The sequence below is a fragment of the Acomys minous genome (assembly GCF_964271855.1).
Source record: "Acomys minous genome assembly, chromosome: 10".
NCBI lineage: Eukaryota > Metazoa > Chordata > Mammalia > Rodentia > Muridae > Acomys > Acomys minous.
Genome location: NC_140491.1, coordinates 63,505,061 through 63,520,565, shown reverse-complemented (window position 1 = coordinate 63,520,565; position 15,505 = coordinate 63,505,061). Strand labels below are relative to the sequence as shown.

General features: G+C 56.3%; 2 protein-coding genes across 4 annotated transcripts; both read left to right on the top strand.

Moving 5' to 3' along the window:
* The first annotated feature begins 535 nt into the window (after positions 1-535).
* On the top strand, positions 536-5,881 carry ENTPD2 (ectonucleoside triphosphate diphosphohydrolase 2). 2 transcript variants are annotated; one of them, XM_084797844.1, is made up of 9 exons: positions 536-752; positions 1,986-2,103; positions 2,600-2,750; positions 2,895-3,054; positions 3,141-3,263; positions 3,861-4,115; positions 4,205-4,324; positions 5,120-5,254; positions 5,326-5,881. In XM_084797844.1, exons 1-9 carry the CDS (start codon positions 636-638, stop codon positions 5,527-5,529), a joined length of 1,383 nt encoding a protein of 460 aa, XP_084653970.1. In that variant the 5' UTR covers positions 536-635; the 3' UTR covers positions 5,530-5,881. The 2 variants fall into 2 exon arrangements, with proteins under 2 accessions (XP_084653970.1, XP_084653969.1); XM_084797843.1 differs by having other exon boundaries at positions 3,141-3,368.
* A 1,590-nt stretch (positions 5,882-7,471) lies between these two features.
* On the top strand, positions 7,472-13,219 carry NPDC1 (neural proliferation, differentiation and control 1). Of its 2 annotated transcripts, none has more exons than XM_084797514.1 (9): positions 7,472-7,729; positions 10,284-10,430; positions 11,517-11,651; positions 11,776-11,946; positions 12,033-12,099; positions 12,182-12,269; positions 12,363-12,442; positions 12,627-12,723; positions 12,832-13,219. In XM_084797514.1, the coding sequence occupies exons 1-9, from the start codon at positions 7,618-7,620 to the stop codon at positions 12,922-12,924; spliced, it is 990 nt and encodes a 329-aa protein (XP_084653640.1). In that variant the 5' UTR covers positions 7,472-7,617; the 3' UTR covers positions 12,925-13,219. The 2 variants fall into 2 exon arrangements, with proteins under 2 accessions (XP_084653640.1, XP_084653639.1); XM_084797513.1 differs by having other exon boundaries at positions 11,773-11,946.
* The last annotated feature ends 2,286 nt before the right edge of the window (positions 13,220-15,505 follow it).

Below are 15,505 nucleotides of genomic sequence, written 5' to 3'. Positions count from 1 at the left end.
CCTGCCTCCACTTTCCCTTTTGGGCTCGTATAACGATGGCAGGTCATCTCTGCCCTTTCCAGTCCGGAGACATTTGATGCTCGTTAGTCCTGGGGGTTGCCACTGAAGCGCGTGCCTGATCCTGATGAGGAACACCTGTGCCCTTCGGAGCCTCGACTCAAGACGCGGTGGTTGAAAAAGTTCACTAGGCAAAGAAGGCTAGCTTGCCTTTCCCAGGCTAGAAACAAATTGTTTCTGAGGGCGCAGCGCTCTCCAGGCAAGGCTAGCTAGGAACCAGCCCATCCAATCCCCAACACCAGGTATCGTCTCCTCCCATCCCGACTCTCCAGGGCAGAACTGGGCACTCCCTGTGCTGGGTAGACTGGGAGGAGGGCCATGACTGGTAGCTGTGGGGCGACCCAGGCAAGAACCTGTGCGAGGAAGGCTGGTGTGGCTGAGTCACCCATACCGCTTCAGTCACCTGCGCCTTCGGAAGAAACAGGGCGGGGTTTGGGCGTGTCCCACAGGGGGTGGACCTTAGTGTGGGCGGGGCCTACTCCAGCCCCGCCCCAGGACCTAACTGGGGCCCGGGCCACCCAGGCCTCCCCGCTGCCTGCTGTCTGGGATCCCCGCTGTGTTCGCCCGCGCGCGCTTCCATGGCCGAAAAGTTGGTGTCACTATTGCCACCCTTGCTGCTCGCTGCAGTGGGCCTCGCCGGCCTCCTGCTGCTGTGCGTCCCTACTCAAGACGTCCGGGAGCCGCCCGCCTTCAAGGTGCACGCGCCCGCTGCGGCGCTGGTCTGGGGAGCAGCTGGCCCGGGCCTTGGGGGGTTTGGGGGGCGATCGGAGCGCGCCTGGACGTCCTGCGCTCTCGCATCAGCGCGGGACCACTCGCGCTGTTCCTCCGGCCGGGTCCTAGGTTCCGCACTTAGTTTTACTGTGTCTGCCAGCTGACAGCGACGCTTCCGGAGCGCCACAGCACCGGAGGCAAAATTCGTGGGAATTCCCCTGCTGCGGCTTTACCACTAAGCAGCAAGCGCGGCGGAGCAGCTGTCTTCCCGCTCTCTTCAAGCGGTCCCCATCTCCCTTGGCTGTAGCAAGAACCCTCACCTCAAGTCCCGCGCCATTTCCGGGCAGCACCTTGAGCGCGCCGTTAGAGAAGGGCATTGGTTCTAGATTCAGCTCCAGATAGGTGACAGCGCACACTAGGGTTCTCCAAATCCTCTCAGACCGATGTCTGAAAGGTGACTCTTGAAAGAAAGCAAAGGAAGCTTGCTGGTCTCAAAGGGGTCTCCATCACCAACCCCCAACCGCCTCAGGCCAGAGGCTGGCACCTTTAACCTTTTATTGGTCTTGTGCTATGTTTGTGTGGGGAGTGGCATCCCAGCCCCAGGGACCCAGGATGGAAGCAGGAGAGCTCTGTAAGCCACTCGGGATCGGGTGTGGGATGTGGGGTGTGGGAGTTGGATCGTGGTATCGGCCTGGCTCTGGAGGAGTCCCCTGGTGGGCAGGACGGCTGGAGCAGCCCTTTCCCAGGCTAGAACTGGCACATACCCCAGGCTGGTGTTCAGCCAGGCTCTGTCAACTGGAGCCCAGCCCCCTGGAGCTGCAAAGAAGGCCCATCCACCGCCCCCGCCCCTCCCCCCCTCAGCTCTGCAAAGCAAACCTCTCCTTGTCCCTTGCTTTTAGGGGAAGGAAGAGTAGCTGTTGAGTTTGAACTGAGCAAAGTTCCAGATGTGGTCCCGGAACCCTTCGGTTCTGGAACAGCCCCTGAGTTATCTTTAGCGGGAAGTCTGCTTTTTTTTTTTTTTTTTTTTTTTTTTTTGGTGCCTGGCAGTGCCATCCTCAGGCAGTTGAGGGGGAGGGGGTCACCCCAGGAACTCCTGGTCAGTCTCTGTGAATGCCCTTGGCCGCCCCTGACCTTCAGCATGTAGCTTGATCCATGACTGGTGGGAGTCGGGCATTGGGATGCTAACGGGTGTGCTGACTTGCCACTCCCACTCACAGTATGGCATCGTCCTGGACGCCGGCTCCTCACACACATCCATGTTTGTCTACAAGTGGCCAGCGGACAAGGAAAACAACACAGGCATTGTGGGCCAGCACAGCTCTTGTGATGTTGAAGGTGAGCCTGGTCTTGGGTGCCTGTTCAGTCTTAGAGCTCTGCAGGCCCAGTCATCCCCACCCAGCCCCCTTGCTGGCTGCTAGGTGGGGCTAGGAAAGACTGGATTCTGTGGACCGGGAGGGGCCGTGCGTACTGTGTGTTCTGGAACAGAAGCCCTGGGGAGCAGGTGGAAGCCTCGAGGTTTAGTCGCCCAAGACAGGTCTCGTTACACTATAGACAAGGCAGGTGGGGCTCTGAGGACCTAAGGGTGTATCCAGGCAGGTTCTATGGAGGTTAGGCTAGGCTGCCAATGCCCAAGGCTTTCTCCTGGCACCTGTGCCCACAGCCACTAGGCGGGCGGCAGCTTCAGAGACTCTGGGTGGCACCTGGACCCTTTGTCTCCAAACTGGGCATCTGTGGGATGAAGCTGGCATGCTGTGTCTGAGCAGCCTCGTCAGCCGGGGCCCCGCCTGGAAGCCGTCCACCAAGCCTGGACCCAATTCCTTGCTTCCTCCAGGTGGGGGCATCTCCAGCTACGCAAATGACCCTTCTAGGGCGGGCCAGAGTCTGGTTCAATGTCTTGAGCAGGCACTTCAGGATGTGCCTAAAGACAGACATGTCAGCACACCACTGTACCTGGGAGCTACAGCAGGCATGCGCTTACTCAAGTGAGTTACCTATACCCTGACTTGGCCCAGGGACCCACACAGGCCTTCAGCAGGGTGGAGCCCCTCTCCCTGGGCAAACTTCCGGGAGTGCCCGACAGGGGACATCTGCGGATGAGCTCCATCAGAGTCCTCCCCGTTCCTCAGCCTGACCAGCCCAGAGGCCACAGCCAGGGTGCTTGAGGCAGTGACACAGACACTCACGGGGTTCCCCTTTGACTTCCGCGGTGCTCGCATCCTCTCGGGACAGGATGAAGGGGTGTTTGGCTGGGTGACTGCCAATTACCTGCTGGAGAACTTCATCAAGGTAGGCCCTGAGGCTGGCCCAAAGAACCTGGAGTCCTGTGGGCCTTGTCTGCCCACCGTCTTAATGTAACCTCTACCTCTCCACAGTATGCCTGGGTGGGCCGGTGGATCCGGCCAAGGAAGGGAACTGTGGGGGCCATGGACCTTGGGGGTGCCTCAACACAGATCACCTTTGAGACGACCAGCCCATCGGAAGATCCAGACAACGAGGTCTATCTGCGCCTCTACGGTCAGCACTACCGTGTCTACACCCATAGCTTCCTCTGCTATGGTCGAGACCAGGTTCTCCAGAGGCTGCTGGCCAGTGCCCTCCAGGTGCCTCTCAGCCTCAGCCACCTTACCACACTGCTGCCTTCGGGGGTGGCGGGGGCGGGGGGCGGGCGGCGGGCGGGAGAAGAAACCAAAGGCGACAGAGCAAAGCCAGGAAGGCAGCCCGTACTGACCTCAGGGACCTTCAGAGAGGCCTCCTTTCCCATGGACGTCTCCTTTCAGCCTCAACCGATGACACTTAGCTTCTTCAGCTAGGTGTGCCCCAGCTTGGAGACAGGAGGGGAGGACCTCAGTCGTATAGAGGGTCAGGAATGAGCGCCTAGGGTAAGGAGAGCCAGGGCTCATTTTCACAGAACCTTGAATACCTGGCCAAAAGGTCTGCTGTTTGCTCAGCAGGTGATGGCTAGCCATGTTCGTCCATGAACACAAAAGCGATGTTGCCCAAGTTAGTTTTATGGACAGTTCATCATGCTGAGCTAGAGTGGGAAATTCTATCTGTACCCTGGTTAACTGACCCCCCCCATACCCCCCTCCCAGATCCATCACTTCCACCCCTGCTGGCCAAAGGGCTACTCCACCCAAGTGCCACTCCGGGAAGTCTACCAGTCACCGTGCACTAAAAGTCAACGTCCCCAGACCTTCAACAGCAGTGCCATCATCAGCCTATCAGGGACCAGCAACGCCACCCTCTGTCGTGACCTGGTCTCTGGGCTCTTCAACTTCTCCTCCTGCCCCTTTTCCCAATGCTCCTTCAATGGGGTCTTCCAGCCCCCCGTGACTGGGAACTTCATAGTGAGTCTGGGTAGACGGCTGTTGGGGCAGGAGGCCCTGAGCATCCAGGGCCTGGTGACAGTGTGACTGCACACTGCTTCCTCCCACAGGCCTTTTCTGCTTTCTACTATACTGTGGATTTCCTGAAGACAGTGATGGGGCTGCCCGTGGGATCCCTGAAGGAGCTGGAGGCAGCCACTGAGATCATCTGCAACCAGACCTGGGCTGAGGTGAGGGCCGTCCCACGTATTCTCCATAGCTAAGCTGGAGGCGTTTCCATTCCATTTTGGAATGCAGACGGCCATAGATAGACTCGAGAAATGGCCGGGCTCGTGTGGGGAGCTTGGGCTTGGGTAAGTTAGGAGGATTTCAGTGGTCTCCTCCAGGACCGATCCTACAGTCAGGGTCTGGAGGAGGACAGGCAGGACAGGCAAATGCTCTGTAGCAACAGGGAGCTTGAAGCAGACGGGACAGAAAGGCAGGTGTCTAGGAGCTGAGTGTGGGAAAGAGTGCCCCAGCAGTGGGATCCCCAGGAAGACTCAGCAGGCCTGGGGGTATGCCTGGAGGAGTTGGAGATGCCACCAGGTTTCAGGCTGTGGCCACTGGCTGAACAAATAGAGAGTTCTGGATAGCTGGAGTGTGAGGTGGCCGCCATGTTTCTCGGAGAAATAGGCACCTACAAATCTTAGGCACCTACGAAGGTCTCAGAAAAGTGGGGTCAGAGAGCAAGGCTCAAACCTGGACCTCCGTTCCTTTGATTATGAGGCAAGGATGCTACTACCCTCTGTTTCCTAGTGGCCATCCTTGCTGTCCCCCTGATTTGGCTGGAGGACACAAGGCCGTCCAGGAGTCATGTGGCTTATCTCAGAACAGCGTGTTCCTGGGAAGGGCGTCTTGTCCTAGGTCTTTCTGTGTATTTCCAACAGTACGCCTTTCTGGGCTTGAGCTGTTTGGAGGGTGCCATACCCCCGCGGGCCATAGCTCCACGAGATCTTGACTCTAATGGTGTCTTGTTCTCTTCTTAGCTTCAGGCCCGAGTGCCAAGTCAGAACACGCGCCTCGCTGACTACTGTGCCGGAGCCACGTTCATACATCAGCTCCTGAGCCGTGGCTACGGCTTCGACGAGCGCTCTTTCAGTGGAGTGCTCTTCCAGAAGAAGGTGGGTAAAAGGCGGGGGTCAGAGGATTCGGAGCGTGGCCTCTTGGAGGCTGATGTCACGCCCCCTCTTAGGCCGCGGACACGGCTGTCGGCTGGGCGCTGGGCTACATGCTGAATTTGACCAACATGATTCCCGCTGACCTCCCGGGCCTGCGGAAGGGCACTCACTTCAGCTCCTGGGTCGCTCTCCTCCTGCTCTTCGCAGTCCTGATCTTGGCGGCGCTGGTCCTGCTCCTGCGCCAGGTGCGCTCTGCCAAGTCCCCAGGCGCCCTCTAGGGGTGCATTTGGGAGCTGCTCCCAACTTCCTCAAATCCTTCCCTCCCCGAGGGCATCTCTGATACCCAAGTCCACCTGGGAATCGACATTCACTGAAAGCCTAGATGTGCCCCTGAAGTTCTCTCCGGCCCCGAGTTCTCAATTAATTCTCCCCTCCCTCTCTTCCTGGGGTGTCGGGTCTCTCAGCCTGTGATTCAGGCTGAGGTCCATTCAGAGTGGGACCTTTGTTCTGATCTTCAGGGCCCTAGGAACTTCCTGTCCATACTCTGGGCCTTTAGAAAGTCAAGCATCAGAGCCAACTTGTTCAATGCCTACTTGTAAACATTTTTTAATAAAATATTTTTTTTCTAGAGCAGTGAAGTGTTCATAGGGCGGGGCACCCTTCTGTTGCCTGTCCCTCCTTCAAGCTGTGTTGGTTATTCAGATAAAACCTGGTTCCAAGATATGGACTTTTCCTGCTTGCTACCTTTCTGTGCTAGACCCAAGGCAAGGAGGGCATTCCATACCCTGGTCTGGGGTTGTAGTCTGAGTCTTCTCTGACTGACAAAACTCTTATAAACCTCAGGTCCCCCTTGATGCCATCAGTAGGAATTGAGGCTTCACCCCAAGTTTTTTTTCTTTTGTTTTTGCTTGTTTGTTTGCTTTTAACTGCAGTGTCTCCTTAAGTCTCAGCAACCCTGCAAGATCAAGGCACCTGCATCCCACAGCCTAAGCATCTGTGTTCACTAGGTGGAAAAGCATGGCCTGGGTATGCTTTAAAAAAAAAAGTGGCCTTTTTTATGGAAAGTGAGCTCAGACACTATTCCTGTGCTGTGAGGACTGGGTTGGCTGTGGTAGTCCTTGTTTTACACACACACACACACACACACACACACACACACACACACAAAGAGAGAGAGAATCATTCTTTTTCTTCTTAAGATTTATTTATTATGTATAGTGTTCTGCCTGCATGACAGAAGAGGGCATCAGATCACATTATAGATGGTTGTGAGTCACCATGTGGTTGCTGGCAATTGAACTCAGACCCTATGGAAGAGCAGCCAATGCTCTTAACCACTGAGCCATCTCTCCAGCCCCGGTTTTTCATTTTAAAGACAGGGTCTCACTATGTAGCCCTGGCTGTCCTGGAATTGATATGTAGGCCAGGCTGGCCTCGAACTCACAGAGCTCTACCTACTTCTGCCTGACAACAGGTGGGATTAAAGGCGTGCGCCACCACGCATAGCCGCAATGTCGCCTTCTTGACTTAACCAGAGGGAAGCCTCTGGATGAGGTAGGGTGTGCTCTCTGGAGACTGGAAGTGAAAGGTAAGCATGAGGCACCATAGATGATGCTCCATGTTGTGTGACTCAAGGGAGCAGAAAGCCATCACCTGGGACCGTGACCACCTTGGACAGCTCCCAGATGCCTGTTGCCCCCTGGTGGCCTCATTCGGGAACGAGCCTGACAAGCGTTGCGAGCCGGCTCTGTTTGTTTTTCTTGTGGCTTAGAAAGCGAGGGTGCGTCTCGGAGTACACCTGTGTATCTCTGTACACCTGTTTATCCTTTGCTTGATACGTTTTGCAAACCTGCGACATAGCAAATTCCAAAACAGCCAGGATTTTCCTCTGGTGTGCCCCTAGTATAAGGTCTTTCTCTCTAACTAACAGGGTGGGAGGTGAGGGTTTGGCAGTCGGACCACTAAGAGGAAGGCACGCATCCTGGGACACCCACTCCTAGTCAATCCCTAGCCAGATTTCTGGGTTATGAGAGGAGGCAGCTTGCTGCTGAGGCTGGAGAGCTCCAGGCACTCAGCAGCCTGGAGAAAGGGGACCCTAACTACATGCAGAGGGAGGGGGCTCAGCCTAGAGGAGATGTCCCGCCCCCGCAGGTGGAGCGCGCAGGCGCACTCCCGACACTTTTCTCTGACCGCCGCGCCTCCATCCCATCCCGGATCCTTTGCCGCAACGTCAGCGCCGCCGCCTCCTCTTTTCCTCTTCCTCCTCCGCCCCTCTGGCGTCCCGGCTTCTCCAGTTGCGGTTCCCGGAGCCGGTACCGAGTCCGGGGCAGCGGGGTGCCATGCAGCCCGAGTGGCGGCGCTGAAGCATGGCGACGCCCGTTCCTCCGCCTTCCTCGCGGCACCTGCGGCTGCTGCGGCTGCTGCTCTCCGGCCTCATCCTCGGAGCGGCCCTGAATGGTGCCACCGCCCGCAGCCCCGGTGAGCGAGCGCTCTGGGCACAGGCTGCGGGGCGCTCCGGGGCCTGGATTGCTGGGTGGGGAATCCTGCCATCCGGCGCCGCCCTCGTCCTCCCTGCCACCGCCCCGGCCTCACCCAGGCCCGCAGGCCAAGCAGGCCCGGTGCGCTGGGCATGGATTGGGTAAACAGGTCAGGCTGGATGAAGGCTATGCTGGATGAGTCTTCTCTCGGGTCCCTGGAGGCGAATGTAGATTTCACGCGCTTCTGATCTCTTTGTCTTTGGGTCACTGAACCAGTCCGGGTGTCTTTCTGGGTTTGCAGCCATCTGGTTGCTGGTGGCCCTTCAAGGAGATCCTATGTCTTTGTTTCTGGAGCTTCCAATTGGCAGGGTTGCTTCGGTGTCTGCGGGCCTTGACTGTCAGCCTTGTGGGGGCGAGCGCGGGGGTGGGGGTGGGGGGCGGAGGTGTTCCCATGACAGAGTCTAAGGGTTCCAGGCCTTCTAGAGTCTTATTCCAACTTAGTGGGGTCAAGCAAGCTCCCCCATCCCCTCCCTTGGATGGCATGTGCCACCCTGTCTTCAGAAGAGTGTGACACCCCCCCCCCCCAGACTGGGAGAACATTCTTGACAGATGGGTCTTGAAACTATAGGATCCAAATCGTATCTCCCTGAGGGGAGTGAAGTGGGAGAGGGTGCCCATAGGCTCACTGAGTTCTGGAGCTCTGTAGAGGAGGTGCTTTGAACCCAACTTACAGATGAGGAAACTGAGGCACAGAGAGGTGACTGGTATGTGGCACAGCTGGGATTCTAAGGAGATCATTCCGGCTTGGGGGGGGGGGTCTTAGGAGCTGGCCAGACGTCTTCCTGGGCAAGCAACCCTGCACTGAAGGTTGGCATGGCTGGAAGAGACTGGAGGAGGATGGAGGGCCAGACCAGGTCTTGCCAGAGGTAGCAGAGGCCACATGATAAAGAGCCTGCGTTCCTTTCTAGGGGGAGCCTCCTCAGGAGTGCGACTAAGGCGCCCTGCCGAGCCCCTGGGAAGGTGCTAGCCTCCACTCTGTGACCCCTCACTAGCATTCCATTACCACACCCGGTGCCCAGGAGGGGCCAGTAGGCCAACATAGGTAGAATCCCCATTACTCTCCAGCTGCTGTTGCTCCTGGGACGTCCTCATCATGCCTAGGCTGGAGAGGATCTTTCTGCCCAAGATTAAACAATAGGCTGGTGGGTTAGCGAGGCCTGAGAGCCCAAACCCAGCATCCTGCTACACCCCCCCCCCCCCCCCCAGGTCTGAGTTGGTTGTCAGCATCAGGGGCAGGGACTCTCTGGAGCCTAGCTGGTGGGTGGAGTCCACGGAAGCCTCCTGGGCACAGGCTTTAGTCAATGTTTAACCATCCCAAGCCTGGAGCCCAGACCGCTGCTACTGGAGGCTGCTGACACAGCCTCTGGAGGATAGAAGGTGCCTGGCCTAGGATTCAGGGTGCCACCCGCCATTAGAGTTGCTGGAACTTCTTTGCAGGAGCTGTAGAGTGTCAGATTACAAAGGAAACTAAGCCAAAAGTCTGTAGAAGGCCATGTTCGCCACCTCCCCCAGGGCCCTCCTGGCCTTGCCTGCAGTGTGGAGTGGTGGCTGGGTATTCCCTTGGCCACCGCTCTGTCTAGCTGCATCATCATCGTAGGGCTGATGTGTGTATATGAGCGCATCGTGCCCTGGGCTCCAGATGGCAACACTGTGACTGGGAACTATGACCAGACTGGTGTCCCCAGCACTGACCAGGCCAGGCCATTCAGTGTCCTCACTGTGTCTAGACAGTGCCACCTCAGGACTCCCAAACCCCAGTGGCTTCTCCCTGTGTGGCAGTCAGCGGCTAGGCAGGGAGAGCGTGTGGCCTGTGGCCTGCCAGGCCCCAGGGTTGTAGGATTATATGATGGTGTCCAGGGAGAAGCCCCAGTCTTTAGGAGAAATGGCTACCCGACATCCTTTGCTGCCCCCGAGTCAAAGAGAGAACAGAATTCTGTCCTTAGTAGCAATCTGGATGAAAGGGCCTGGCTCACTCTGAGCCACGGAAAGGTCAAAAGCCAGCCTCGGAGGACTGTCAGTACTTCCTCAGAGCGCTGGCTGGACACTTAGGGTCAGTTTTCCTTTAAGCGTAGGGCTTAGGCCTGGAAGCAGGACGTGGGGGAGTGGGTGGAGCAGGATTGTTCCCACAAGATTTGGGACTGTTTGCTTCCTGATTCTGACACTTGGCAGTAGGAAGGCAGGGCCTGGCCAGCTCTGTAGAGGGAGGGGTTTCCCTTCCTCCTCCTCCTCCTCCTCATTTTCTTCCTCTTCCTCCTCCTCTTCTGTTTTTCAAGACAGGGTTTCTCTGTGGAGCCCTGGCTGTCCTGGACTCGCTTTGTAGACCAGGCTGGCCTAGAATTCACAGCAATCCACCTGCCTCTGCCTCCTGAGTGCTGGGATTACAGGCGTTCGCCACCACATCCGGGCTTGAAGGAGGGGTTTCTAAGCAGAGCTGGTGTTGCACTGGGAGTTAGCCAATTGGGCTGTGATGGGCCCTGCCTCTGCTTTGTCCTCAGATGCTGCCACCTGTCCCGGAAGCCTGGATTGTGCCCTGAGGAGGCGGGCAAAATGCCCACCAGGTGCACATGCCTGTGGACCATGCCTTCAGTCCTTCCAGGAGGACCAGCAAGGGTTTTGTGTGCCCAGGATGCACCTGTCTTCCGGTATGCCAGAGTATAGATTCAGGGAAAATGGATGAGTGAGGTATCTTTCCTCCCTTCTGCCCTGCCCTGTGGGTCCATCCATACCGCTAGGAATCTTAGAGCCTTGTGGTAATGGCCACTTGTTCCTCTGAGCATCACGGAGTGCTCAGGCCCAAGAGCAGGGGTACTGGAGCTCTTGTCATTCTAGGAGTGACAAGCCCATTCATCCTTTCAAGATGGTGCTGGCCCAGTGTTGGAACTAGGCTGAGGCCTATGGCAATTGGTTCCTCCTAGGGTAGAAGGTGACCTCAGGAAGAGGAGAGGTCAGAATGGTAGGGCCTGGACCATGGTAGGTCTCCAAAAGCTGTTCCTTTTGTCTCTAGGCAACCTGCTCTTCTCATTTGCTCCTTAGCCCGTGCACTCCACACAGCATGTTTGGCAGGGACAGCCCTGTGCTAGTGGCCACTGTCCTTCAGTCTGTCTGGATGTCACTTCAGCTGTGATGAGGGCTTTTTACTTGAGAGGTGGGGTGTGTGTGTGTGTGTGTGTGTGTGTGTGTGTGTGTGTGGCCAGCTGGGCCTTCTGAGAAGAGGGGGCACTGAGAAAAGGCCAAGAGGACTGTCTGTAGATCGGGGTCCCATGTGGGAGCTTCTTTTTGGACTGTGAGGTACAAAGTGAGAACCAGTCAGGGTCCGACCACCCCCAGCCCTCTGCAGGCACCTCCTCTTCCGACTGCCTGGGAATAGCGGAGATGCTTGGGTGTCCTTTGGTTTCCCTCTGTCCCTTCAGGAGTTCCTTTCTCCTCTTGGGCAGAGAAGGTGCTTCCAGATGGCCAAGGTAGTTTGTGTACTGTCTTCCAGTGCTCTGCCTACCTCTTTGTGTACACACTCCCCGCCCCCAGCCTTTCTCTCCGCCCTCTACCCCCACCCCCACCCCCACCCCCCCTTGCTGGGGACTAAACTAAAAGAGGCTCCCTCAGTTGTCACCATGGTAACCCAGGATTGTGAAACTTTGATGGGTCCTTCCATCTCAGGAGGCTGCCTGCCACAGGTGTTGTCAAAGCAAGGGTCCTGGGCCCCCCTATATGATGGCCCTCACACTCCTCAGGGGAGGGCCTGTCCCAGTCTAGACTGGAAGAGGAGATCGATTCTCTGGCCCAGGAACTGGCTCTGAAGGAGAAGGAGGCTGGGCACTCAAGGCTTACAGCACAACCTGAGGCTGCACAGAAGCTCCTGGAGCCTGGTGAGGACCGCCCTCCCCATCCCCCCCATGCCCCCCTCACCCCTGTCTGAGCACTGCCCTGATCCTGTTTCTTTGAGCAAAGGCCAAGTCCTGCTGGCTTTACCTGCATACCTAACTTTAGCAGCTACCCTGGGATCCTCACAGAGGGGTCAAGGACTGGAGCCCCGCCTCCCCTCCACACACGGAACCTCTCCACCCACGCCCCATACCTCCTTGGGCTCCCCGGCATCTTCTGGGCCTGTGCATATGTCCCCGCTGGAGCCTCCGGGCTGGCATGGAAATGGCCTCACCCTTGGTACGTCGAGGTTGGCAACAAGGGGATTGGGGGAGGCAGACTCCGGGCCTTCCTCGGACTCCTCAAAATGCCCCTTTCTCCCACAGTGCTGATCCTGGCTTTCTGCTTGGCGAGCACAGCCGCCCTGGCTGTGGCAGCCCTCTGCTGGTGTAGGTGAGCTTCGGCGGCCTCCAGCTGGTGGGTGGGGTCTGACCTTCAGCTCCATCAACAACCCTTTCGCCCCACACTCCTTCAGGTTACAGCGAGAGATCCGCCTGACTCAGAAGGCCGACTATGCTGCCACAGCCAAGGCGCCCACTTCACCTACAACGCCACGAGTCTCGGTACGGAGCCCCCCTCCCTCCCCCCCCCCCCCCAGGCACGCTCTTATCCTGTGCAACCCAACAGTTGCTTAACATTCCCGCCCCCTTCCACAGCCTGGAGATCAGCGGCTGGCGCACAGTGCTGAGATGTATCACTATCAGCACCAGAGACAGCAGATGCTGTGCCTGGAGCGGTGAGCGCCCCCCAGCCTCCAGCGACAGCCACTTTCCCCCTGCATCTCTGCCGCCGCACCCACACCTCACCTGACTTCCTGGCCCCCCACCCCCACCCAGGACAATAGCACATTGAGCACCCACCTCTAGGCCCCTGTCCTCTGGAAAGTGCTCAGAGGACCCCTGCTATCTCGCTCCTACCAGGCATAAGGAACCTCCACAGGAACTGGAGTCAGCCTCCTCCGACGAAGAAAATGAAGATGGCGACTTCACCGTGTATGAGTGCCCAGGTCTGGCGCCGGTGAGTGAGTGCCCCAGAGGCGTTGAGGGGGGAGATGTCTGCTGGCGCTTCTCCTCACCTCACTGTCTCGGGCCTTGCTGCCGGGAGCTTGACCCAGTGTTTTCACAGACAGGGGAGATGGAGGTGCGCAACCCACTGTTCGACCATTCCTCGCTGTCAGCACCCATGCCGGGTCCCCACTCCTCACCTCCGCTGCAGTGATGTCCACTTGCCTGCAGCCCACAGCCCACCGGTGGGGAGGAGCAAGTCCGGGTGTCCCCATGGAAAAGAACAGCATTGTGACCCTCTGCACGCTTTCGGCAGGAGGGAGGCACCAGCCACCGGGGCTCCCCTGCCTGGGAGATTCTGCGCCTTATGTGGGAGATCTAGCGGCTGCTTGCACATTCTCTGTCTGGTCCGAACCCTCACACTGGCGATACTAAGCCCAGGAACCCTAGAGCCCAGGCATGGATAGAGTTCTGGAGACAAAAGCCAATTAAAATCTTTTTCAAACCTGTGGGTGGCTCCTGGGTTCACTGATGTGTGTTTAGTCCACCCTCACGCGCTTTCCTGAGCAGCCTCGGTGGGTGGATATTCAGTGAGGGGCTGGGACCTTCTCCTGTCCTCCAGAGAGAGGGGTGGTCCCGCTGTAAGGGACTTGGAGGCTGGAGGACACTTAACCCTCCCCTCCACAGTGGGACCTCACTCCTACCACCCCCCTCCTGCCCCAGGGCTTAGGAATGATAAGAGCCGCACCGTAGGGCCAGAGTAGCCAAAGATGGCCAGATTCTGAAGATTCTGTTTTGTGGTATGAAAAGGCTTGGGAGAGGGAGCGGTGTGCATGCATGGCTGTGGGTACCCAGTGGTACCTACCTAGGATGGAAAAGCCGAGAGAATAGCATGCAGGCCTGTGGGAGTCTTACAGGGGACAGATTCCTGGTCCCCTGTAATGTATGGGGGCTCAGGTAGGTGGACCTGAGAGGCACAAGGTACGTGAGAGGGCTTAGGTTAGGGGTGCACAGCGCCTTACCTGCCTGCCTAAAGCCTGTGTGGAGCCGGGATTTGAGCAGCCACTGTTATGGTTTGGAGAATGATCTATGCCAACAGCCATACCTTTAGTTCTGGATGAGTGAGTGTGTGTGTGTGTATGTATGTCTCTGTGTGTGTGTGCGCGCGCGTGCGTGTGTGTCTGTGTGTGTGTGTGTGTATGTGTGTGTGTGTGTGTCTGTATGTGTGTATATGTCTCTGTGTGTGTGTGTGTGTGTGTCTGTGTGTGTGTGTGTGTGTGTGTGTGCGCGCACGTGCATGTGTGTCTGTGTGTGTGTGTGTATGTCTGTGTGTGTGTATGTCTGTGTGTGTGTGTGTGTGTGTGTGTGTGTGTGTGTGTGTGTGTGTGTTTGAGTCAGGGTTTTCTCTCTGTAACAGCCCTTGGCTGTCCTGGACTCACTTTATAGAACAGGCTGGTCTCAAACTCACAGCAATCCCCCTGCCTCTGCCTCCTGAGTGCTGGGTTTAAAGGCGGCTGCCACCACCGCCTGCCTTGGTTGTCCTTTGTGACCCTCTTATGCTCAGCGATGTAAACTTCCAAGCTTTGGTGAACACCGGAAAAACCAGCTTTACTGGCTTTGTAAATTTTTTGTTTGCTTTGGTGTTTTGTATTTGTTTGTTTGTTTGAGTCAGGGTTTCTCTGTGTAGCCTTAGCTGTCCTGGAATTCACTGTAGAGCAGGCTGGCCTGGAATTTTGAGATCTGTCTGCCTCTGCCTCCTGAGTGCTAGGATTAAAGGTGTGCACCACCACAACTAGCTTTTTTGTTGTTGTTAAGACAGGGTTTCTCTGTGTATCCTTGGCTGTCCTAGACTCGCTTTGTAGACCAGGCTGCCCTCAAACTCAGTGATCTGCCTGCCTCTGCCTTCCTAAAGGCATGCGCTACCATACTTGGCTCTCTCTGTTTTTTCAAGACAGGGTTTCTCTGTGTAGCCTTGGCTGTCATGGACTCAATTTGTAGACTACTTACTGTCTCTTATTTCATTTCTATAAACAAGAGTTCAACCCCAAATATAAATATATATATGACACAGTGTTGTAAATGAAAATTACCTGTCCATATGTACTGTTAAACTGTTAAGTTTTCCCGTTACAAGTCTCAAGCCAACCTCCCACTTCTTGGATTTTTCTCTTTTCTCTTTCGTTTGCACCTTACAGAGTTTGAGACTAGAGAAAGTTTTACACACAAGCGAGAGCCTATGGACTATCAGTGGCCTTTGTTGTGAGGTGTTCACCAGAGAAGACAGCTCCAACATAGGGTGAAGCCAACAGAAAGTCTTGATTAACTAACTGGCTGGTGACTATACTGGGTGTTCTGGATCCCAGCGTAGCGCCGAGCCTTTCTCAGGGTGAGCTTTTTTATTTATTTATTTTTATTTTTTTATTTTTTTAGGGTGAGCTTTTAAGGACAAAAACCATGTTCTGAGTTGACACCCTTCAGTTAATAAGAACAGTTAGCCAGAAGTGGAACAACAGAAGCCAAAAAGCAAGATGAGCCATTTAGAGACTTCCAGAACTATGGGCTTTGGATGGATTAGGTCTTCATTTTTGTTTTGCCAGGTGGTGCTGTCTACACGCTGAGTTTTATGGCCTGGTTCATACTCCCATCATGGAGTCAGTTGTGCTAAGGCCTGGGCCTGTTACAGTCCACGCTGGTCTCACTGAACTGATACACAGTTGACCATATATTCTGAGCTGCGGGGGCACGCACAGGCACAGTCAGTGCTGATAGCAGAGTACTTAGCCAAGAGGACTAAG

Coding starts and splice junctions, on each gene's coding strand:
- ENTPD2 (XM_084797843.1), top strand. CDS start 636: ATGGCCGAAAAGTTGGTGTCACTATTGCCACCCTTGCTGCTCGCTGCA. Junction 753..1,985: donor GGGAGCCGCCCGCCTTCAAG/GTGCACGCGCCC, acceptor TCCCACTCACAG/TATGGCATCGTCCTGGACGC. Junction 2,751..2,894: donor GCAGGCATGCGCTTACTCAA/GTGAGTTACCTA, acceptor CCCGTTCCTCAG/CCTGACCAGCCCAGAGGCCA.
- NPDC1 (XM_084797513.1), top strand. CDS start 7,618: ATGGCGACGCCCGTTCCTCCGCCTTCCTCGCGGCACCTGCGGCTGCTG. Junction 7,730..10,283: donor TGCCACCGCCCGCAGCCCCG/GTGAGCGAGCGC, acceptor CTTTGTCCTCAG/ATGCTGCCACCTGTCCCGGA. Junction 11,652..11,772: donor ACAGAAGCTCCTGGAGCCTG/GTGAGGACCGCC, acceptor ACCTAACTTTAG/CAGCTACCCTGGGATCCTCA.